This window comes from Sceloporus undulatus, chromosome 3 (assembly GCF_019175285.1).
Source record: "Sceloporus undulatus isolate JIND9_A2432 ecotype Alabama chromosome 3, SceUnd_v1.1, whole genome shotgun sequence".
Lineage (NCBI taxonomy): Eukaryota > Metazoa > Chordata > Lepidosauria > Squamata > Phrynosomatidae > Sceloporus > Sceloporus undulatus.
Genome location: NC_056524.1, coordinates 114,186,756 through 114,211,422, shown reverse-complemented (window position 1 = coordinate 114,211,422; position 24,667 = coordinate 114,186,756). Strand labels below are relative to the sequence as shown.

The following is a 24,667-nucleotide window of genomic DNA, read 5'->3' as shown; positions in this document are numbered from 1 at the left end:
CAAGCTGAAGTGTGTCCAGAGGAGGGCAGCCAAAATGGTGAAAAGTTTGGAAGCCATGCCCTATAAGGAGTGGCTTAGGGAGCTGAGAATGTTTAGCCTGACCAAAAGGTTAAGAGGGGACATGACAGTTATGTTGAAATATTTGAAGGGATGTCATATTGAAGAGGGAAGAGGCTTGTTTTCCATGGCTCCTGAAGCTAGAACAAGGAGCAATAGATTCAAACTAAGGAAAAGAGATTCCACCTAAATCTCAGAAGGAACTTTGTGATGGTCAGAGCTGTTCAATAGTGGAATAGCTGTCTTGGAGTGCGTTTGAGTCTCCTTCTTTGGAGGTCTTTAAAGAGAGGCTGGATGGCTATCTGTCGGGGATGCTTTGTGAGTTCCTGCATGGCAGGGGATTGGACTGGATGGCCCTTGTGGTTTCTTCCAGCTTTATGAGTCTATGGCCTGTTACAGACAGGCCTATGTGTCCCTCTTGTGCACATGAATATTGCCTATATGAAGAACAAGATGAAAAAATGCACTTATCAATTGTAAATGCTATAATTATTCAAGGTGAACAGAAAAAAAATTGGGAAGACTTATCAAGATCATTGCTGAATGTTTCAGAAATGTTGATTTCCAAGGACATTCTAACACATACTGCCACGTATTCTCTTGTTTTCCTGTTCCTTTTACCTTCCGTTTGCAGTTTCACTGACACATTTAAAGGAGCACACCCTCTGGAGTGTTTCACATCTAGACAGGCAAAACGGGTTAGTTGCTGGGTGTTACCTCCTACACCCCTAGTTCCTCTCACTCTGAATGTTTGTTTCACATATTGGAAGTTACCCTCTCTTGCCTAATAGGATCGTCTCTCAGCTAGGATGGCACCTCCTCCTGGAGGCAGCAGATAAGGGCCTTCAATGAGTTTCTTAAGCTGCTCGCCCAGACTGTTCTAGAGCAGTGGGAAAAGAAATATACTTTTGTAGAACTGCAATACTATTGCAAAATAAAATAACAAAAAGGACCACTATGAATCTGGATGTATATTTTATTGAGTTTTCCAGCATTCAATTCTGATTTTGTGGCATTTTAAAATAGTAGTACCCGTTCTAAAATAGTTGTACCTGTTTCTGGAAATGAGCACATGGTCCACATGGCTATTGAAACAGCCTTAACCGAATCAGCCATACCTGAATAAGAGAATAGGTGATTGCACTTTGGTCAGTGTGTCAACTACCTACATCAAAAACTACAACAACTCTCAATGTTATAATTTAGATGTCTGTTGAAAGCACACTTATTTGTGCAAGCGTAGAGAGATAATAATGGAAGCATAGCTTGAAAAAGAGGTAAAGGGCATACCAACACATGATTTAGCTGGAGACCCATGCTAATAGTTTTATCACAGTTGTGGCCTCAGATTTATGGTTTTATATTCACTTTATGAAAGTTGGTAGCCAGTGTGGGATTTTTGTAAGGGCTAGATGTATAAACAAACATTCAGACACAGAAAGCAACACGGAATCTTGTGTTGAAAATATCCATCCATCTTCTCTTCCTGCCCCACATATACTCAATTATGTAATTATATTATGGTTTTTAATTTGAAATCACTTTGTGACTTAATCATTGTCTATGAGTAAACTCTGCCGTATAAGGGATTCCAAATTTAGAACAAAACAACACATTAAAAAAAAAACCCTTCAAAAATACCATACAAGGATTTCTTATAATGTTCTGTTTCCACCTATCACTTAAAATATACCACAACAATTAGAAACTCAATTAGACATGGACACAGCAAAGAAGAGTAAATGAATTATTTCACAGAAATGTATTCCATTCTGGCATATGTGCTTTGTTATCGAAGAGGTTAGACGTGCTTGCTTTCTGGGCATGTGAATGTTGTACTGTATATTTTATTGGCATTACTGTGACATCTTGGATCCAGAAACCTCCCCCCGAAGCAGCACTATGGAAACATGACAGGAATTATACTAATGCCTTGAACATCCTAATGGTCAGAGTAATTGTGTACACACTTGTTCCATTGATTAGTTCAGTGTTTCTCAAATCCCTTAACCCTGTGACCCCCTTTGCATACACATGTAGACCTCATGGTCCCCCTGCTTGCTGTAGTACAGCCAGCCTTCACTTTTGGCAGGGGGAGGGGTGCAGGACCCCCATGAAAGCAGAAAAACTAAAAGTATCTCTAGGACTGGGTGTGTATGTTCCCTTCCACAAGAACTTGGGCAGGAGGGGTGAAGGGTTTGGGGCAAGGGAGAGGGAGGAGAGAGTGAAACCTAGGGAAAGGATGGCAGAGGAAAGGAAGCCTTCTCCATTGTTCTAGAGCCTGCTCTAGATTTGCAGCACCAACTTTGCAGTCATGAGGGGGTGTTCCTTGTTTCCTTCCTATCTCCATTCCTGCCACCTCACAAGCACACATTCTGGTGAGAAAAAAAGGGGACCTATGCATGCCTGAAAGGACAGCTGTATTCAGCGTCCTCTTGCCCCTCTCCTTCTCCCCACCCATCACCCACCACTTGCAAAGCCTTCCTTCTTCCATGATGCAGAATGTGCAGTCACAGCTACACTCAGGGGCACAACATATCTGAGCCACATCCCTGTATGGAACAGGAGGAGGAGGAGCAAGCAGGGAGAGATTGAGAAAGGAAATACAACTGAGAGATGACAGGTATTGTATCTACCTGAAAGACTAAATCAAGAGGAAAGGGAGTCAGGTGTGAAGAGCCAAGGAAGATGGTAGGGAAGACAGGCTCTCATATTTTGCAACCCAGCCTCAGGTTGGATGGAGGAGGATAAGGGAAAAGAATGGAAGGCTCTCCCCACCACATGTGTGAGGATGGCCATAAGTGCTGTGGCTGGGCCTGGCAGAATGAAGAGGATGGAAAAGGTGTCAGAAGGAAGCGGGAGAAAGGGTTTGTAACAGGCTTCTGTACTACTTCTCTCTGGTTGGCTCACACTCTCTCCTCCTCTTGCTCCCCCACCACCCCTAGATTCCTTCCTCTCACTCTCCTACAAGCCACATGAACCCCCAATGCTGAGCTCTTGTTCTCTCAATGCTGCAGCCTCTTTTTACTACCCCTATGGAAAATGCCTTGTGGGTGGTAAGGGGCATGCACCCACCATGTCAGTGATGTAACATTTGGAGAAGCTGGGCGGAAAGTGTATAAAGAAGGGGAAGCCAATTTTTGCTATGTTTGAGGTTGGAGGAAAGCATAGCAGGGGAATGTTATGGCTGTAGAGCCTTTTCAGCAGGTTTGTCTTCCTTCTTTCTTCTCCCCTGAGCTAGGCAGTCTGGCCTCTGTGCAACTCATGCCAGGAGGAGTTTGCTGGATTGCTTTTTGGTAATGGGCTCCCTTGCTCTCCCTTCCAACAGTACGGGATCACTGGAAAGCCATGCTAAGTGACTGCCCCAGATTGGACTTCTGGGGAGAGAGGGCAAGGGAGAGGATTGTCAAAAATTTACCAATCAAACTTCTCCCAGCTTGAGGCGGCTGTAGTGCTTTTAATGCAACTACAGTATTGAACCCCCCTCAGGGGTCCTACTCCACTGAGAATCACTGGATTAGATTAAAAGAGTTGTTTCTCTGTAGCTAGGGAAACAGACAACATGCCTACTAGTCTAGCAAATTACGAACAAGGGCACATTTAAATTGAGCTATCCAGAGCCTTGGCAGGAAAAACAGCCCAATCCTGAAGCTTTCCCATCTACTACAGCAGTCAATAGATGTAAATGCCACCCAGCCGACACGTGTGACACTCTTTGTTTTGAATAACAGTAATTAATTCCATTCATCTGTACTGAGTATACCATTTGAATATATAACAACAAAACCCCAATTTTTGGATTCTAATGGTTATTAGAGCTAAATTTCCATTTTGGAAGAAGCTATTCATTGGAAGCATTATGAAGTACATAAATCTGTTGTGTGCATACCACACTTCTGATAAAAATCGCTTAATCTGTTCATTACTGCATTCATAAACATCCAAGTTCATGTAGGTGAGAATGCATGGTGACAATACCTGAAAACTGTTATTGCATATGCTTCACATATGTAATTATCTGAAGCCTCCTTATGTATTGGGTACCCTTAACAACAGTCAAAATGTAGGTTACAATTACTTGGAATGTAAGAGCAGAAGTTCTTGGTTAAGTTTCTACATCATGTATTAAGCATTAAGTACTCTTATTAGAGTTGTCTCTGGCTTGAATTGTGTTGCTGAAAATAATTTTTATAGAAAACAATATTTTCTCTGCAAGGGGAAGTACAGAACATATTGGCAGTATGGCCAATAAACTAATTTTACAAAAGAAAAACTAAACCAAATATTTATAACCCAGTATTTTGGGGAGAGTTAGCTATTAGTATCATTTATGAAAACAACATAATGTCCAACTTTAGCAGATAGTGTTGCTTTACAGTAGCAAAATAAAATGATCTGAAGAAGTTCCACATAAATTAAACTTTTTTTTAATACAGATGAAGTATATAATGTTTAATTACAGCAGGAGAGTGATTTCAGTTAAATAAAATTAAACCCTTTATGTTCTCAAATATAAAATTACTAATTCATGTCTTAAAACAATATAGTAAGCTTAAATTACATCACCATTTACCACAGTAGTTATCACCACTTTCATATTCCATCACTTTGGCAAAAATGATGTCTTTTTTTTAAAAACAGTGCATAATGTTACAGAAACTGTATACAACTTCATATTGCACTTATTTATATACAATAATGTGTAAAAAGAAAATAGAGCATTTACTTGGAATGAACATGAATTTGTCACATGAGAGCTGGTATGAATATTAAAAATGCTTTGAACTGCAATACATTTATGTACAGACTTTATGATCTATATTAACAAATATGTACAATTCTTCCTTTATAGACTATATCATGTAGTGTCTTTTGGTTGGATGCAACTGCTTAATTAATTTTATGCTTCTATGCTCTCCAAAATGTCTAGAAAGTATAAAATGGAACACAACTGTTAAATACAAAAATTTATGTCTAGTATATTAATCTCCTCAAATTAGTGCTGATTAGACCCACTAGTGTGAAATCAAACCCACTAGTGTTTGTATTTTGTATCAATATGTGCATACAATTAACAACACTTTGGTGGTTTACGTCTCCAAACGTACATTCCATAACACCTGCCTGTAATGTGCCATTTCTTCTATAATACCATTATATGAAACAGATTTTTCCCAGAACACTTCTGTGTTTGTTTGCTTTTACAAACACAGAGAACCTTTAATATTGCCAATAGAATATAAAAAATATGTGCACCATCAGTATACATATATGATATCTACCATCTATTTTCTTATCCCTGACTGATCCAAAAATTTAAACACACTCTTTGTTAGAACCTGCACAGTTCTCTTTCAATTGTGGCTTTCATCCTGAGTTTGAAAAAAATATATTTTTTTGGTTCCAACTTAAAGTAGTCATTCAAAATGCTTATGCAACAGAAGAAGAACTGGGCATTCCGTGAACTGTTGTGCTTGTTGGTGTCCCGCTAATAGCATTGAAAATATGCAAGGAATTGGGCATTACACTGGCCTTTTCTTCCACAGAAGTTATCTTAAAGAGAAAGAAAAAGAGAGACATATATCATACAATACATTGGAGAAAGGGGCTTATCAAAAGTGTGGTACTGCCATGGTCTTTGCTTTAGTGACTAGTCAAAAGGTGAATATCAGAGACCTAACTTTAGATGAGAGCAGAAAAGTATTCTATACATGTAATTAAGAAACCGAGTCAATTATGTGAAAGCAATGCCTTTTTTAAATTTAAATGGCTGAAACCTTATTAATCAATATCAGTTCTCCAGCATGACACAACTTAATACAGACAATAGTCTAAAATAAAGATGTTTATCTTGTTTCCTTCAAGAAAACAGACTTCCTTTTTTAACATTTGTTTTTTTAAGGGTATGACACAATTCCTTGATGAGTAAAATAGTAAATATTATACAATATTATGCAACACCACCAACACTTCTAAACTCTTTCTCCTCCATACTGTGATATGCAGGCTGCACAGTAGTCCCTTGGTATCCGCTGGGGTTTGGTTCCAGGACCTTTTATGGATACTTATTTTATTTATACCCCGTTTTTCAGCCAAGGCTATCAGAGCGGCTTACAATTTGTTAATTAGACATTTCCCTGCCCTCAGGCTTACAATACCAAACTCCATGGATGCTCCAGTCCCATTAAATACAATGGGGTAGTAAAGTGGTGTAACTTATATCAAATGGCAAAATCAAGCTTTGTTTTTGGAATTTATATATTTTTTTGAATATTTTCAAACCATGGATGCTTGAATCCATGGATAATCTGTGGATACAGAGGGCCGGCTGTATTTGCTAGTCATGCTAAACTATGTATTACACATGTACATTACAATGTGCATGTACAGGAAAGAGGGGAACAAGCCTTGAGTTCATGAGCTCTGCCTCCCACACAACAACGGAGGAGCTTGGCAGTTAAAACAGATGAATAACAATGTAATAACTGAGACTAGCATGAATGATGTTTCATTTCAGATATGACAATGCCAAGTTATGGTTTCTGAAACCATAATTACTGTTATTTGCATGTTTTGGTCCAGAAAACACCAGTAGCTGTGATTAACCCAAACTGGAAGTGAAAATTTCCTAAAACTCCCAGTACAGGGAAGGACAATCCACTCGCTCCAGCTTCACACAATGTATTTGATCTAAAAAGAGCAAGCCTAAATCTGTGCTACATGATAAAGTTACACATTTTATCTGTGCCACGGGAGTAAAAGGCAACACAAAATTAGAAAGAGAAACCAAAAAATATTACCATCCCAGCTGATCACATTTTCAAAGCAGCATAGGGGGGAAAGGAAGGAAGAAAGAGAGATGCCCATTAAGATTTCTACAAAATATATAGAAGTGTGTCTAACAGAAAAATGGTTTATCTGTTTTGTTTATTTCTTCAACATGTATTTAAGAAAGCACAATGGACATTTTTATCTTAGCAGAATAAGCAGTTCAACCAAATTTATATGGTCAAAAAATACAAGATGTACACTTAGATATTTCAATAAAATGAGCTATCCCTACTGAAAATTTGAATTGTTTCCCATTATAATTGGATGCTCCTCCAGAAAAATCCCAGAACATTAAATCTAAATTAAACTTGTAACAGAATGATGACTATATACACTAATTCTTGAACTTGTAACAGAATGATGACTATATACACTCATATCATTCATTATTAGAATAAAATGTGACAGAAATCTTACAGTCAAACAAATGATAGGAGGTGTGTATCTGCTGATATTCTAGTACTATCTGCTTTATTTGGGTTAACCTATAACCACAGTAGTTTGTTCTTTAATTACCTCCTACTAGACTACCATAACGTATAATACATGGGGTTGGCTTTGAAAAGTGTTTGGAAACCGCAGCTACTACAAAATGTGGTAGCTATCTGGCATGCATTTTAGAGACTATGGCCCAAAACAGATGGATTTAAAAAGCTGACCTCTTGGGGGTGTGTTGATTACATGACACATGCCCCCGAGGCAAGCAGAAACTGCCCTGAAGCCATGCAGGGCCATCTAAGGCAGCCCACAAAGGAGTGGATCTTGTCCGCTTCTTGCTGCATTCCATTTGGGATTGCAGTAGCGGGCACCCTCAGGGCCATGGCATGTGGTCGCCGTGCCCCCAGGACGATCGAGCCAGGAGCAGCTTCAGGCCGCTCCTTCCTGCCTATCTGTTTCACTGCAATATTGGATTATATTTTACATCTAAGTGCAATTCAAAACTTTGATGGCTTAAGGCCAATTTATCTGAAAGACTACCTCCTCCCATATTTGCTCATCTGGCACAAAGGCCGTACTGTGTTTCGCACCACCTAAGAGAATAAGCTGGTGAGCGCATGGGACAGGGCTTCCTCTGCAGCAGAATCCTGGTTGTGGAATTCCCTGCCAAGGGAAGTCAGGCTGCTCTTCAATTTCACGTGGACAGCTAAGCTCGCATGTTTTGTATAGCCTTTGGACCCTAAAGCTAGGATTGGCTTTGGGGATTGTTTGTGAATGTGTGTTATTAAAATTGGTTTGAAAAACTGTTCAAGTTTGTTTTTAAAGAATGTTTCATGTGTTTACTGGGGTACATTGCCTCAAGGACCCTGGCAGGCTATTTTTTCTAAAAAAAATATTTTTTCTAAATAAATGAATAATTTTTAAATCAGAAGTGGGCTACTGCTAGAGTCTGTGGGTTTACACAGCACCCCATGGGATACTAGAGGGCCAAACCTCCCACTGTCATGCTTGTACCTCTGCTAAATTGGGATGAATTAACTTTTTGTCCTCAAATGGTCAAATATGGCAGCTCAACCTTTGGCAGCTGCAGCCTTTGAATATTTCAGGCCACCTCTTATCTTTTCCAAAATACTTGTTTTAAGAGGAAGGCTCTTGGTAGCCTAAAAAAAGGTATGTGGGCCAAGGTAGGTCCTGCAGTTCTGCAATCTCTTTGTTATACTGGAGTATTTGTTACTAACTCTTTAAGAGGGTTTGGAAACAGCTGCCAGTACATAATGGGATCATTCCTCACCAGTATTTTAAAATACTTTTACTTAATGCCAGTTGTTTCAAAACTCAATTGAGGTTTCTAGTGCTGATCTTTAAGGGCATTAAGGTCATAGGTATCCCAAAGGTAAAGCTATATCTCTAACAACCTGCACAGATGTTAAGGACATCTGTTGACAATCTTCTTCTTCCCCCTGACATGGGAGGTGAAACATATGATAAGCAGGAGAGGGTGTTCTTGGCAGTAGAGAAGTGATGAGCAGCAGACAGGTGATGAGTGGGCATTCTTGTGGAAAGCAACTCCTCTTTTATTTTTCCCATATATAAAATAATTTTTAAATCTGTTGCTGTAATTAAGTTTATGGTACATTATGCAAAATGCATTTAACACATGCGCACATGCACATAGACACAGAATTATATTCTACCCTAGGATCTTTTTTTATGAAAGGCAGAACAAAAATGTTCAAAGAGCAACTAAAGTACCAATGCATAATTAATTAAAATATTAGGGTAGAATTCAAAGACATAGTCGTGTTAGTCTGGAATATCACTATGCGAAAGGTTCTTGTAGCACCTTTGAGACTAGCAATGCGAAAGAAGTTGTAGCATGAGCTTTTGCAGGCTCAGTCAACTTCCTCAGATGCACTGAGTGATTCTGAAGAAGTAGACTGAGTCTACAAAAGCTCATGCTACAACTTCTTTCACACAGTTAAATCTCAAAGATGCTGCAGAATCCCTTTGCAATTAAAATATTAGTGAATTTCCCCTGTCTAGTTATTCCATCTTTAAAAAACTGATGCATAATCAAAGAAGAGATCAATAAAGAATACATTCAGAATCTGCTTCTTTAAATTAAATACTCAGACTAAATGGAATTTGAGACAATTTACTGATAATAAAACAAACCTTTATTACCACTTAGGATATTTTGAATGAAATACTTAAGATTTAATACATACTTGTTCATGCATAATTTCAGAAAGCTCTTTTGTCATTTCTCTGTAGTTAGCCTTCATTTCTTCTTGATATTCTATCTGATCTTCTTTTATTAGCCGCTCATTTACTTCTAGAGCCTGCCCACATGCGTCAACAAATTGTCTGGAATTGTAATTAAGCAAAACAAATTATGTAAAAATGATTCGGAAGGCAGCTAAAAAGGTAAAACGATAAACTTTCAGACTGTTTACCTGAAAACTTCCTTGAGTAACTTCACTTTATTGTCTGGATATCTTTTGGTATTTGTGTCATCCAAGAAAGCTCTTGCATATGCTAATGGTCCAGCATTAACCTTTTTGAAAGAAGTATAGTTATCAAGTATATCATTTTAGTAACATTAAAGCAAAATTTCATCTATTTGGTGGTTGAATTTCGAAAAGAAATGCTTCATTTAAAATTGCCTCTCACATCCATGGAAAAACAGCCTGCGAGGGACTGTCAAGCTTGATTTCCAAGCTAGACAGAAGCCCTATTTGGGCATTATCTCACATATGTTTTAAGGAGAAACGTGGAGTTTCTCCCTCTGTGTGCCCTAAATGCCCCAACATAATTGGCTCCCCTATTAGGCTCTGTCACAAGGACATTCTAACTCAGCTCTTGGGGATACTCTCGTTAGAGATCCCCCACTGAACAAGGAGGTAAGACCCAATGGCCTATGAGGCCCCTACCAGCACTATGTCCAAATACAGCTACAAAAGAAAGGTCTTCTTATGTACTAAGGCTGAAAATAATGAAGCCTTTAAGGACACTCAAGTGGGTAGAGAACAGAATCCAGTTCCCAAACTCCACTTCTTGTATTCACTGAATAATGCTGCCTATGTATATTTGTGAGCAAAATAAAATTAAATAAAAAATAAATAACATAATCCTGAAAGCAGGGAGGGATCCCCCAGAGTCATGTTTTGTCTCAGAATTTACCCAAACTAGTGTACAACACTGTTGACTGTAAAAATGTTCCCGAAGTTTTTGCATGTGTGATTAGTTTTAATGAACTGATTAATATTTGCCTTTTGCCACTGAGTTACTTTATTGGTGCTAGCCTGTGTAATATATTGGGATGAAAATGTCACCAGGTTGCCCTGTTCAGAAGAAATAGATATTTCTTCTATCGGGAGAAAATCAAGTTCATAAAAAGCAAGAAATACCCCCTCAAGAGAAGAAATTTACAGCATATTCTATTTGACATAATTTTATTTTAGTTGTGTTTTGCCTAGTATTTTCTGTTTTTAGGCATTTAGGTAAAATATACTTGATTCTGTACACACAAACATTCCTTTGGACATGGGGAATTTTTCAATCCACTACTGTGGCCAGAAAATACCCCACAATTCACATAATGCAATTTGTAAGAAAATCCCCATGTGTGAAGATAAATGTAAAGGAAATTTTTGTTCAAATCAGTTTAAACACCTTACCTGTACACTGACACTGCCCTGTAGCTTTAGCTGAAGTTTGATCATATCCACTTCCACTGATGAACAAAGCTGCCGGAGCTCTGCAACCTTCTTACTCATTTCATCAATAGCTACTTCAATCGGGTTCAAATCTATATGGTGTTGATACATTACGGGAATCCGTTTTTTTACATAAGGAAAACAGTGTATGGCTAGAAAAAGAAAACCATCAACAGTTAAATTCTGGTTATGTAGTTAAACACAAACATTTAATTTTTTAAAATTAAGAAACTTAATTATTTGGGGAGGGGGACAAGTAAATTTGTTACGCAATATGTGCACATGAGTCAACATACAGATAAAATAACAGTCTTAGCAACATAATCTTTTGGAAGCTATGGAGTCAACTGTATAAACAGGAAAGAACCTAAGACATTGAAACTCCTTCAATATTTCCTGGCATGAGGGGAATAACCCAAATTTGTGGATTGCTCGTGCATACCATTCAGAGAATTACATACATGTTACGAGCAAAATACTACACATTTCTTTCCTTCTCTGGAAACAACAACAACAACAATTTAATTTATATCCTGCTGTTTTCCCAATACTGGAACTCAAGACAGCTATATATATAAGCCCTTCTAGTCAATCCCTAAAAGCTTGTTAGAACAGAATAGATGGAAGGACAGAATGGAGGGAGCCACCCTAGCTTCCTCCCCTAAGGAGGAAATTGCAAAGCTTGGGAGCACTCACTGAGAAGGTCCTCTCACTTGTTCCCACCAAATGTGCTTGGGAAGGTGGTAGGACCAAGAGAAGGGCCTCACCCCCTTAGAGCCGAGGCAGGCTCATATAAACTCACATAAGGTTCTCTAGTCTGATGAGCCCAAAACTGCATTTAATGTGTGATGCAAAGCCAACAATTCTTATTGCCCTGAGATCACCATTATCAGGGTAAAGCGTGGTAACAGCAGCATGTTGTGGAGGTTGCTTTTCCTTTGCAAGGACTGTGAAACTGGCCAGGATTAAAAGTAAAATGAATGGAGCCAAATACAGGGCAAGAGACCTGGGGTTGGGGTGAATGTTCCTCTTCCAGCAGGACTATGACCTTAAACACACAAGCAAAATAATACTGGTGTGGTTTTAAAACAAGAATCTGAATGTCTTAGAATGGCCTGATCAAAGTCCAGACCTCAATATGATTGAGAATCCATGGCAAGACATGAAAATTGCTATTTGCCAATGGTCCCCCCATCCAATTTGACAGAGGAAGAACAATTTTATCAAGAGGAATGGGCAAAAACGGCAAGATCCAAATGTGCAAAGTTGATAGTGACTTACTCAAGAAGGCTTACAGCTGTAATTACCACCAAAGGTGCTTCTGACAAGTACTGACATGGGGTGTGTCTCTGTGTGTGAATACACTTAACATTTATGCCACAATAAAAATGTTTTGCACCTTCATTGTTGAGCAAATGGTTACAATTTCAATTAAGTCTATTTCACTCCAGGATATATAATTAAAATAGGGAAAAGTCAAAATGAGAGGTCAATACTTCTGCAGGGCAATGTATGTGTCTTTTAGCGTGTGTATGAAATGTAAATAGTAAAATGTAGTAAGAAATCTCCACTGGTTTCTTACTAAGTAAAGGACAACATAGCAACTGTTCACGTGCTATTGTGGTCTTTAAATTACTGACTATGGCCTGTTACAGACTGCCAAAATAAAGCTGCTTTGGGTCTCTTTGGAGGTATGCTGTTTAAATGATGCATGCACCCTAAGAATCCAGAAGCTGCACCAAAGCTGCACTCCAGTGCTTAGGAATGGAGTGTGGCTTTGGCGCGACCTCCGGACTCTTAGGACCCATGCATCATTTAAATAGCATACCTCCAAAGAGACCCGAAGCAGCTTTATTTTGGCAGTCTGTAACAGGCCTATAATAATCACAGTGCAAAGAGTAGTGATGAGTCAACATGTAAAATAACTGTACCCTGCCCTTGGCATATTAATTGTTGAACATAAGGAAATACAGACATAATAAAAACAAAATAGTGTACAAAACTTTCTACATAAAATTAGTTCTTTACTGGACCCAGAATGATCCAAACTTAGGCCCATACAGACAGGCTAAAATAAAGCTGCTTCAGATCACTTTGGAGGTATGCTGTTTAAATGATGCATGCGTCTTAAGGATCCGGAAGCTGCGCTAAAGCCATGCTCCAGTCCTAAAAACCGAAATTCTCGATTTTCCTCACGGCAGATGCGATCATGTCCAGAGTCGACCAAGAATGCTTGGTGATCTTCTCCAGTGATGAAAGGTAGCCGACGGAAGGACAAGTTAGAACTTTCCTGTGGAGCCTTCTCTCAATCGGATTGACTGCTTCCTCATCAGTATAGTCAGCTTCAATTTCAAGAGCAGTGGCCATATGGACTATCTGGTCGCAAATGATCTGATGTCGTCCGTAGGAAAGGAAGAGCCCAAGTTGACAAGGTGCGCTGGAGTCGATGGCCATTCCGCGGGTGTAGAGCAACTCATGCTAAGGTGAAACTGGAGGTCTGGTTGGAGTGGAGGCCCTAACTACCAGCCAGATTGGAAAGGACAATGGAGCTTTAGGACGCTGAAGATTTTGATGGAGTTGGTCAGCATTGACCAGCAGGAGTTATCGGCCACTGTCAAAGTCGTAGACCAAGTGCTGGAGGAGATTATCCTGAAACGAAGGCTTATCCTCCAGCCTAGCATCTTCATCCAACTCACTCCCTAGTCACTTAGTCCTGACAGGGGGCCTTATCTAAGGCCTGAGCCTGAGGGCTCTTCTGAATTTGAGCTCAAGGGCTCTTGAGTTCGATTGCACTGACTGGATACGGGGCCAGAGCAAAGTTCCTTCCTAGCTGCTCACACGGCAGACAAAAGGAACTGGAGAAAGAGCAGGAACACTAGGGGCTATATACAGGTGGGCAGAGCGACTGCAAAAAAGTTGCAATTGAAGTTCTGCCTAGTGATACTAGATGTTTCTGAACTAGCTGTGCAGGCACAGATACAGTGGGCCCTCCACATAAGGGGAAATCAGCGTATGCTGGAGCCCCATTGGAAGTAATGGGGCTTGCGCCCACGGCACACAACACCATGCTTCTTCCGGGGTGTGCAAGGGGCCTTTCTGGTGTGGCTTTCAGCGTACATTGAAAGCCACGTATGGCACACCCATGTAAAACATGGGCACACTGTATAACCTATTTGTGTGATTGCATAAAACATTAATGCAGTTTTTCCTTTAAAAAACTAGAGCTGAGTCAGAAAATGGAAAGAGACTCGTGATGGTTATGTTAAACTAACATGAACCAGAAATAAGATGGTTTTTCTATCCTTATATACTTGTGGGATGAGAGACAGTGATGATTCATTGGTTAAAAGTTATATGCCAGCTTCCTGTCAAATACAGTTATGGACATGGATGCTTGAACCATTCAAGAGATGCAGGAATTAATAAAGAGTGAGATTACTGTAAGACTGTTTTGAATGAAATGAAGCAAGTAGCAGGTAATACAGCTTAGTACTTTTAAATGGCTGGCTGTTTGAAAAGAAGAAAGTGGTGGAAGAAATATCATTTTTGGTCTAGTCTAGTACCTGTAAGAACAGTGCGCCGTTTACATTGCTCTTCCACGCCACCTCGTCTTTTCCCCAGCTGAGTAAAAGGCATCTCAAACATAAAGCGACGGATGTTATGATTTCTTTCAAACTCCGTTTTTCTCTCCTGCAGTTCTTTCTCCTCAAAGTATGGAACTACATGCGTAACTTGAATATAGGCGTATTTTGAATCCAAATCCTTAGGATTCACCTTTAAACACGAGAAAACAAAAACTCAACTATGAATGCATACAATCATTTAAAGGCTAATAAAAAGATGTGATAAATAAAATCTTAAAGTCTCATGATAATTTCAGTATCGGAATTAGTATGTTATGTTCCCAAGCTCCTTTTTACTACAATCACGGACCCATTCTTTGCGCTGCCAATTGCTCAACAGACAATAATTTGATGAGCCACCTTTTAAGTAAGGCTAGAGAGAAAATTTCAGGTTAAGCACATGCTAGTCCCCATTTCCCACATTTTATAATATTTTGTATAGATTTTTAAACCATATGGAATTGAATTAATTTGTTCATAATGATTTTTCACACTTATATAGATTGCATCAAGACATGCTTCACATTCATATACTGTTGCATCTATTTATACAGATATAAGTCTGTGCTCCTACTTTGCCAGAATCCTGGATCATCCTGACATTTTCAGATCCAAATTTATCTGAATATAGTTTTTGTAGTCTCTGGGAAATCTCTGAAAGAGGTGTGAGTTTAGGCTCTTTGTAAATATATTCCTTTCCATCTTCGTCTTCAAAGAATCCCTTAGGAAAAATAAAATAAAATAGTGACATTCTGAACTGATATATATTTATATATTTAGTACTTAAAGCTAGGTTAATGGATAATGCCAAGGATGAAGCAAAAAAAAAAAAAAGTGCTATTGAAGAATCAAGAAGTGTAGAACAGCTATGGGTGTAATAGAAATAGAAACAAAAGGTTATTTAAGGGAATGCTATAAATTATGTGAAATGTCAACATTAATGTTTTGATGAAAAGTCTTTTTTCCCATACTAATTGCTCATCTGCCTGTTTCACATGCCAGTATGCTAGTCCTCTCCAAAAATCACAGTGCAAACTAAACCTGATCTATATTCATTTTAATCCAATCCTATTTTATTTTTAAAAGAATTATACACTTCTCACAGTGTCCACACAGTAGTTACTTATTTCCTCTGAGCACAATAAAAACAGATTCAGTGGAAGGTGAAACAGGTATCTGCTTTCATAAAGAAAACCAGATCTGAGTTAATGGTTAAAGTTGGCAAAATAAATATTGCTATCTCAAGATGAAATGGACAATGTAGTGCAAAGAACACAACATAGCACGTATAAAACGCAGACTAGGCTGACAAAAAATCCACATCAAATTAAGCTCATATGCAGTAATTACTACTGCATTGCTTGCTTTGGGAAGCAGTTTCTGTAATTACCTCCACATCTGTTTCACTGTCTGTAAACTGGTATTGCTATGGTCATAAGAAACAACAGAATAAATGGAATGTTATATTATTCAAATTGTACATTTCAGTGTCCTATATACCAATGATCATATTTCAGTTAAATCTAAAACTGATTTTCCTACACCGAATACGACATGCACACACGCATATACGCACACACACAGTTTGCTTAAAATAGAATGTCAGCTAAAAGCTTGGTTTGGGGTTTTGTTTTATTTCGTTTTTTGCATTAAGCATGCATTACCAACAGAGGTGCTGTTTTTTTTCTCCAAGTGGAACTACATTTTTTAAAAAATAAAGATTGACAAAAGCGAACTGAGACCAAAGCACCAAATCATTTTTTAATAAATAGTTACGAATGGCCATTATTGGAAAACTTACCGCTGCCTTAAGAAAGTAATAGTAAAGAAAAAAGAAAAAAGCAGAAAGTTTACTAATGAAGAGATTTCCCATTCATAATGCAGCTATGAGCACAATAAACAGTTGATTAGTTTCCAATATAAGCAATTAGAAATATACAATATAGATATTTAAAGGATGTTTTTAGAAAATAATACTTTACTAAGTTGGAACTGAGGACAGAACAAAGAACAAGATTCACCTGTCCAAAAAATGCAACTCTGAAATAGGTTCCCAGCAATCTCTTTCCCGTATGCATTACTTCTGTGACTTTGCTGTATGCTCGATGTAATGTGTCATACAGATGAGCTAGCCTCTAAAAAGAAGGTTAAAATATATTCCTATCAATGGCACTTGTTACTTATTATGTTTTAAACAGCACAAAACAAAACAAAGAACATCCCATTCTAAAACCTGAACAATTTGATCAAGGTGCATTTAATAATCGTAATTCATCCTGCTATGGTGCGCTAGTGGTACAAATTAACCATTTAATGATGGTAGTGGTTTGAATTACTAGGTGTGGCAACTGTCTGGAAAACAAAGTGGTAGTTGACTAATGTTAGGCAAACTTTACTACTGTATATACTTGACTATAAGTTGACTTCATGTATAAGTGGAGAGTAGGTTTTGGGACCAAAATTATGGATTTTTATGTGACCAGTGGATAAGACAAGGACAGAATTTAAGGGCATCTTCTAAAGGATGTAAAGGAGGCAGCCAGGCTGGGAAGAGGCTCCAGGGACGAACGACTGCCCTTCCTCCTTCCCTCAGTCCAGCTGCCCCCTCGGGAAATAGCCAAGCTGGGAAGATACTTGGGTAATGAGCCTATTACCATATTGAGCTGTGTATAAGTTGATCCAGGTTTTTGGGTCAATTTTTTGATACAAATTTTTCGACTTATACATGAGTATATATGGTATTTTCATTAAGGCCCAATAAAGTAAATTAATCTGAACCAAATGAAATCTTGTAACTTTCAACAAGATTTAGCTGTGACTTGCTTTAGCTTGATTGGGGCTAACAGATAATGTTCACTAGTACAAAGTTCAATGTAACACAGTACTGACCAATATTAAACAAAATAATTATAGTATTCACAGATGGATATAAAATACCTCAAAATCTCTCCGCTTTTCATAAATAGGAATTATAAGTTTGTAGATGTCAGCAATCAGTTCATAACGTTCAGCCTTCCACAGTCCATCTGCACATTGCTCTAGCAATTCCATCAATACATCCTAGTTACAGTGGGGGGGAAAGCTAATATAGTACATTTTAAACCAGAATAGAGCTTTAATGTAGAACAACCTAACTTTATTATTTTTAAGAGGAATTAAACACCAAACAATGTATTATGATATAGTAAACCAATCAGCAGAAAGTACAAATACATTAAACAACAGCAACTACAGAAGAGATGCATTTTCACGTATACGGTACAGACTGAGCATTCCTTATCCAAAATGCTTGGAACCAGAAATGTTTTTTATTTTGAATTTTTTCCTGGATTTTGGAATATTTGCATATATATAATTAGATATTTTGGAGATCGAACCCAAGTCTAAACATAAAATTTATTTATGTTTCATATACACGTTATACACATAGCCAGAAGGTAATTATATAAACAATATTTTTAATATTTTTGTGCATGAAACAACAATTTTGGAGTATTTTGGATTGTTGGATAAAGGACACTCAACCTATAGTATTTGTGTGAATGCATGCACACAGAACAGTCTTCAAACAGTAACAAATGTAAATATCCTAATACAGGTGGACTGGCATTATTGAGATACTTATCAAGGTAAACAGTAATGCCAATTAGCAGGAAAAAAAGGAATTCAATGAAGTTTTCAGTAAATTGAAAGTAATTAAAAGACTGGACAGTACCAAACCTATTACTCCTTTACTTGTTTAGAAACATAAACAAGAATTACAGTCATCATACATATCAGTTTAATAGATAACCTGCAGGACAAAAGTGCATTTTATTAGTTTATCACCAAACCTGGTCTTGCCCTCTTTATATCCAGGACTTATATATAACTTTAACAGGGTCTAGAGTTCAGATGATTATTACAACAAGATAAAGCCTTTGAGTTAGAAAACACAAATGGAAAAGAAGGTGCAAGAAATGTCAGTGGAAAAAAACACTTCCCCAAGGAGCATTAAAGAAAACATTTTTAAAATAGCCAGAAAACTACCAACTCCTTTTTTAAAAAAATAGAAAGATGATATTCTAGAATAATTTATCCATGGCCCCAAATGTACTGGCCAAATAAGGCGGCTTCTGGCCACTTCAAGGGCATGATGTTTACATGCTGCATACGCGAAGCCGCTCTGAGGCTGTGCTAATGGGGGGAAAGCCAGCCCCAAAAGGAGCAGATTAGCTCTTGTCACTGGCTGGCTTGGGACTGTGGTGGCAGCCCACTTTGGAAACTTGCCATGCGGTCACCATGGTCCTAGTCTGATCCCAGCCAGAGTAGCCTTTGGTCGCTCCTTCTGGGCCATCAGTTTCTATTTTTATAGACAAATTTCAACTTTACTTTACAAGCTCCTATCACTGTCTGACACTTTGAATTAATTCAAGCAGACCATGTAGGGAGGGCATTCCATAGATGAGATGAATCCATACTTAAAGCCCCCCATCCCCCCCCCCAGTAGATCTATTTATGATACCTCAATCAATCAGGGCACTAGATAAGACCTTGGATGACAACAAAGGATAGGTAAATGTAGAAAAAAGGAAATCTTACAGATCCCAAACTATGAAGGGTTTTAGAGGTCATAACCATAATCCTGAATAAATTTCAAAATGCACTGGAAACCAGTAAATTACTAATGTAGTATGTTTTTAATTGCCCTCAAGTCAACCTGACTCATGGTGACCCTGTGGATGAGATCTCTCCAAGCCCTCCTGTCCTCCACTGCTCTGTTTAGTTCCTGCAAATTCCATTTCCCAAATTTCAATAAAGAAATAATATGAAGCTTCGGTGTTAAACTCAATTATGTTGTGCAAGAGTCTTCTCTTCCCCACCAATAATGTCATTCTCTATCAAATCAACTAGTGATCATATTTTCATCTTGCAATGGAATGAATGGCATAAAAACAGTCATATACTGTAACTCATTTGCCTAAATCAGTTCCTTCCCCAATTGGCATCTCTAGCATATATTTGCACTTTGGTGGCTTTTAAAAGGCATTTTTGTTAGTCCTTGAAAGAGTGTGACAATGATTTTTGTGGATTTTTCCGGCTATGTGGCCATGTTCTATAAGAGTTTATTCCATGCCAGCCACAGATGCTGACGAAATGTCAGGAATAAACTCTTATAGAACATGGCCATATAGCCCAAAAAACCCACAAAAAACTATGGATGCTGGCCATGAAAGCCTTCAACTTCATAGTGTGTCAATGTTTTTAGAAAATAAGAATGCAACAGAAAATAACAGAAAATGCATTTGTAATATAAAGTATAAACTTGATTTACATACTTCATTAAAGTGAACATCCTGCATTCCTACATCTTCCATCATTGAAGCCTCTTCATCTATATTTGGAGTAATTACTCTGAAGCTTATACAACCTTGTTTAAACATTCCTGTTTATACAAAAGAAAAATACACAGATCATCTTAAGATGTCTATCAACTAGATGGAGAAACTTGAAGTCCCACACTGTTGTTGTTGTTAAAAGTCTGATAATGATTGCTGTAACACCATGGGATAAATTTGTGGGAAAATAGCTGCCACATCATTGGCTAGAAGGTATTAGTTTGCAACAATTAGTTCTGTGCAGGTTTTGTACTGAAATCTTTCTGCCTTACTGAATTTCATCTCAAGAGAAAGGCAGGATATAATATAAATACAATAAAAAAATTACAACACAAATCAAAAACTACTATTTGCCATGTTTGCCTCATCTACAGCTGTGGCACATGTTTTTCTATTCCACGAATGAACATCTCTCTGAGGTGATTCCAGACACACACAGGCAGCAGGTAGTCATTACTGACAATTAATGATACGTTTAAGTCAAACCAGACTAAGACAGTGTTTTTCACCCTCATTCGAAATGGGCAAATATTTAATCTCATTTCAGTTTACATCTTAGTAACTGGTGAAGCAAGAGAATGTATTATGTGAAAGGGGGAGATATTTTCATTTTCTAAGAGTATCCTGTTTTAGTCCCCGTTAAATGCACAAACTTGTGATAAACAGAATGTTTTCACTACCTTATAAAATAGGGTCATTTCTTTCAAGTTATTTGTGTACTGTTACAAGCCATATGGTAATAGCTTATGCATGATTTTGGGCCACGCATAAGTTATTACAGTCTAAATCATGGAATACAGCAGACATTATCTACTTGAACTTCCAAAAACCTTTTGATGAAATCCCACACCTCAGCAAAATTAGTAGTTATAAGAGAAAAGGAGAAGTCTCCTTATGGATAGAAAACTGGCTAAAAAAAAAGGCAAGCAGAGCATTGGAATAAATGACCAGTTCCCATCCTGGAGGAAAGTGAGTAGTCAGATTGCTATTTGAGATCAGTTCTTATTCATTAATCACACGAAGTTAAGGGTGATTAATGAATAAGAACTAATCTCAAATACAGGTTGCATATCTATTAACTGTAATTCTTCAAGTGGTAATCTATGAACTCACATAACTGGGTTATCCTATACCTGTGCAGAGCCTCTTTGTAGCATTCTACAAATGTTCTAAATAGAATTTTGGTGGTAGACCCACCCACCTCTGCCAGCCCTATATTAGGGGCTTCCTGCCAAAACCACCAGCTCCCTGGAGTGTGTTGGCTTCCACCTGGTTTGGCACCATGCATCATCTGAATAGGTAGGCTTCAAGTTGGTTTAAAGCTGCTTTCTTTTTGCCAGTGTGGACAACCCCTCAGTCATTATACTGAAAGGGAATGGTTGGAGATTCAGGAGTGATAAAAGAAAATATCACAACTGAACCAACACTGTGTGAACACTGTAGGGTGGATCAGACTGACCTCTGAAATGATCCAAAACAGTTCTTATGTTTTTATGTAGAAGTGCTGTGAGGATAAGGGATGTAACCTGTCTTCAACAATTTAGAAGAAAGCTTGAATATAAGTATTAATAAAAGTGCAGTTTTATAATTATGATTTTTGGAAAGAATAAAGGAGTAATTGTGTGATTTATACCTTTTCGTAGAAGATATTCTGCCACTAGTGCTGCTACATGGACGTAGCAAATTGCTGCCTAAAAAAGAACAAATACAAAATTACCATAGACTTTTTACTGTGACACAGCAAAGTTCTGCACATAGCTAGAGTGACACTTAGAATCTGTAGCAGCACATCCACTCTTTCTAATTGCTGCCTCTTCTTAAGTGTACAGTATTCACTTTCATTTGGCCACATCAATTCCATTGGCTGTGGCAACCCATGTGATGCATCATGCACAATTTATCTTAAATCTATGATGTCATAAAATGAGCAATAACACAGTAACTTCATTAAACTCCTGTAGATTGATCAGCAGTGTGAGCAAATGGTACCAAGGACACTAATGGCAAGGAAGAGGAAGAAGAAAAGGGTGTGGAACAGGAAAACAGATAAGTTATTTGATTTTTGCCTGCAACATGGAAAGATTTCTTTCAGAACCCATGATAAGATAGTTTCAGCTTAGTGCTAGAAGATATCTAAACAGGAAGCAAATTATAAGTAAAAGTATCCTCCCCCCCCAAAAAAAAATTACTACCCCAGAATTCAATTAACAGTTGATTGTTGCCAAAGGAAACAGGCCATGGCAAAGCATAATTTCCTCCCCATAATTTTATCTAGACACAGTGGCCTAAACACCCTAAAGGCACCAGATCCCATCTGATCCTGGAAGCTAAGCAGAGTCACCCCTGGTTTGTATTTGTATGGGAGACTGGCAACCAGGTGCTGTAAGCTATATTTCCGAGGAATGAAGTGGCAAAACCAGCTCTGAGTATTTCTTGCCTAAGAAAACCTTATAAAATTCATGGGGTCTCCATAAGTTGACAGGCAAATCGAAGACTCATACATACACAGTGTGAGATTTACCATTGGCATTTTTTGGCTTCGTGTGAATGCATGGTATAACAAGGTACCATACTCACACAAAAGCACTTGCAAACAACTTTTTTTCTTTGTTTACCTCAGAAAGATCTCCATTTTTAACATGAATTCTTGCCATGCTATCCAACCATGTCTTTCTGAGTTCAGGTGTGCTGGCATAAGACTTTGCTAAACTGTACTGAAGATCCACAAGCATTTCTGGATCATTTTCATGCTCTTTCATTTGTGCTGTAGCCATTAGGACCGTACGGATACGTTTGGTCAAATCCTTTACATCAGAAGGGAATGTAGTGTGCTAGAGTGCAGAAAAACAAGACAGTACTGTATATAAAATAAGCACAAAGTACACAAAACTCAGTGAGAACTAAACTTCACATGTCCAGTGAAAAGCCTGCTGCTCCAGAATTGGAGGGTAATTCTGTACATGATTACAGCAGCCAGAATAGAGATAGCAAGACTTTGGAAAACCAAAGAATTACCAACTTGGGAAAACTGGATGATGAAGATCAATGAATTTAGAGAACTTGATATTATTTCATGTCATGTTCAGAATCGAGATAATAACAAGAGAAAGGAAATGTGGAAAAAAGTTCTGACCCAATGGGGGAAAGTTTGGGATTTAGATATCTCTTTAATTGTAATTTAAATTCAGTGGACATAACTAGAAAGAACAGAAGTTATAATAGAGGGGTGGGAGAAGAGAAGAAAAATTGGTCAAGTTCGAGTGCGATATTAATTTATGTGAAATTTGACATTTTATGTTTTTCTTCTAATATTTCAGAGTTTTGGTAGAACTCTAACGAAGCAGAAGAATTTATAAAGACTTTTTCCATCTATACTATCACTATATTCATTGAGAGGGTTCAAGGAAAGGGTTTTTGGATATTTATGGTTCATGTTGTTGTAACATATTAGATAATCTAAGTCTATCAGTGAATTAAATACATTGTAAAAGGATACAGAGTAAGTAAACTTAGTATCAAAGGGCTTTCAGAAACTAGAAATTAGAATACAGCAAAGGAGCATTAGATACTTTTATTATCATTTTGAGCATGGGCTATATAAGTTTAAATGTAAGAGCCTCCCTTCTTGAGAGACAAGAAAAGAAGAATGAAGAAGGGTATGAAGAAGCGTTCTTTTAGTATTTCTACAACCAATTCGATAAGTTTATTGTTAAACTTTCAATTGTATTGTTTTATGTTATATTTAAAACTTAATAAAGATGATAAAAAAAAAGAAAAAAAAAGAAAAGCCTGCTGCTCAAAACAGTCTTCTAGGAATAAGCAAGCAGCACAAAACAGGAACTAAGGGGCTTGACAGACGGGCGACATGGAGCTCCATGCCGCCTGTCTTTGCCCCGAGTCGGTGCTGCAGCAGCCTCATGGTGCAACACCAACGCACTGCCAAAAAGAAGCTGCCTAGAGTTGCTTCTTTTTGGCAGCAGCGCAAACAGGAAAGGGCAATGCCATGATGGTACTTCCTGTCTGCAATGTGCAGACGCTGCGCCATCATGGCAACCCCTGTGTGGACAGGAGGCACCACTGCACACTCCTGAACCCTAGTTTTTGGCCTGGTTACAGCGCCTCCCATCCATCTGTACCAGGCCTAAGTTTGTGAACTATTGTTCAGAATAATTCATAATAATAATAATAATAATAATAATAATAATAATAATAATAATAGGTTTTATTTATATACCGCCCAATCACTGGGAATCCGAGCGGTTTACAATAGAGGGGATAACAGACAGTTCCCTGCCCACAGGAATAATTCATATTTATTAGTATTAACATTGTTCCTTTTTAAGCAAAGCAGTTGTAACAAAAAAGTAATTTCCGATGAGCCTTTATCTTACTTTACTATACAAGGAATTTTTACTTTAGTGCCTCAACAAGAGACTACAAAGTTCCATTTTACACAGATATCGTCATGCAATGGTAAATTTTTAAATGCAGGGAGATAACAACCCTCATAGTTGTACAGGGCAAAGAGAGATACAGAAAAGGTAGACTTGGGGGAAAGGAAGCAAAAGGGTGTCAATTGCCCTCAAACCATCCCCCAGCTCAAATAACCTCAATAGCCTCA

At 38.0% G+C, this 24,667-nt stretch overlaps 1 protein-coding gene across 19 annotated transcripts in view; it reads right to left on the bottom strand.

The window, feature by feature from the left end:
* Positions 1-4,468: 4,468 nt before the first annotated feature.
* The window catches only part of DOCK9 (dedicator of cytokinesis 9), a 180,440-nt gene continuing 160,241 nt past the window's right edge, over positions 4,469-24,667 (bottom strand). For 9 of the 19 annotated variants that reach the window (XM_042456882.1, XM_042456886.1, XM_042456900.1 and 6 more), the window contains 13 exons: positions 22,662-22,877; positions 21,680-21,737; positions 19,987-20,093; positions 17,606-17,728; positions 16,690-16,803; positions 16,470-16,475; positions 16,059-16,094; positions 15,243-15,389; positions 14,609-14,819; positions 11,007-11,197; positions 9,783-9,883; positions 9,555-9,693; positions 4,469-5,610 (listed from right to left, as the gene is read on the bottom strand). In XM_042456882.1, coding sequence (XP_042312816.1) covers positions 5,488-5,610; positions 9,555-9,693; positions 9,783-9,883; positions 11,007-11,197; positions 14,609-14,819; positions 15,243-15,389; positions 16,059-16,094; positions 16,470-16,475; positions 16,690-16,803; positions 17,606-17,728; positions 19,987-20,093; positions 21,680-21,737; positions 22,662-22,877 — 1,572 coding nt within the window. In that variant the 3' untranslated portion in view covers positions 4,469-5,487. Of the gene's footprint in view, positions 5,611-6,857; positions 6,866-9,554; positions 9,694-9,782; positions 9,884-11,006; positions 11,198-14,608; positions 14,820-15,242; positions 15,390-16,058; positions 16,095-16,469; positions 16,476-16,689; positions 16,804-17,605; positions 17,729-19,986; positions 20,094-21,679; positions 21,738-22,661; positions 22,878-24,667 lie in introns of all 19 variants that reach the window. The other 10 variants (XM_042456895.1, XM_042456898.1, XM_042456884.1 and 7 more) reach the window with 3 other exon arrangements.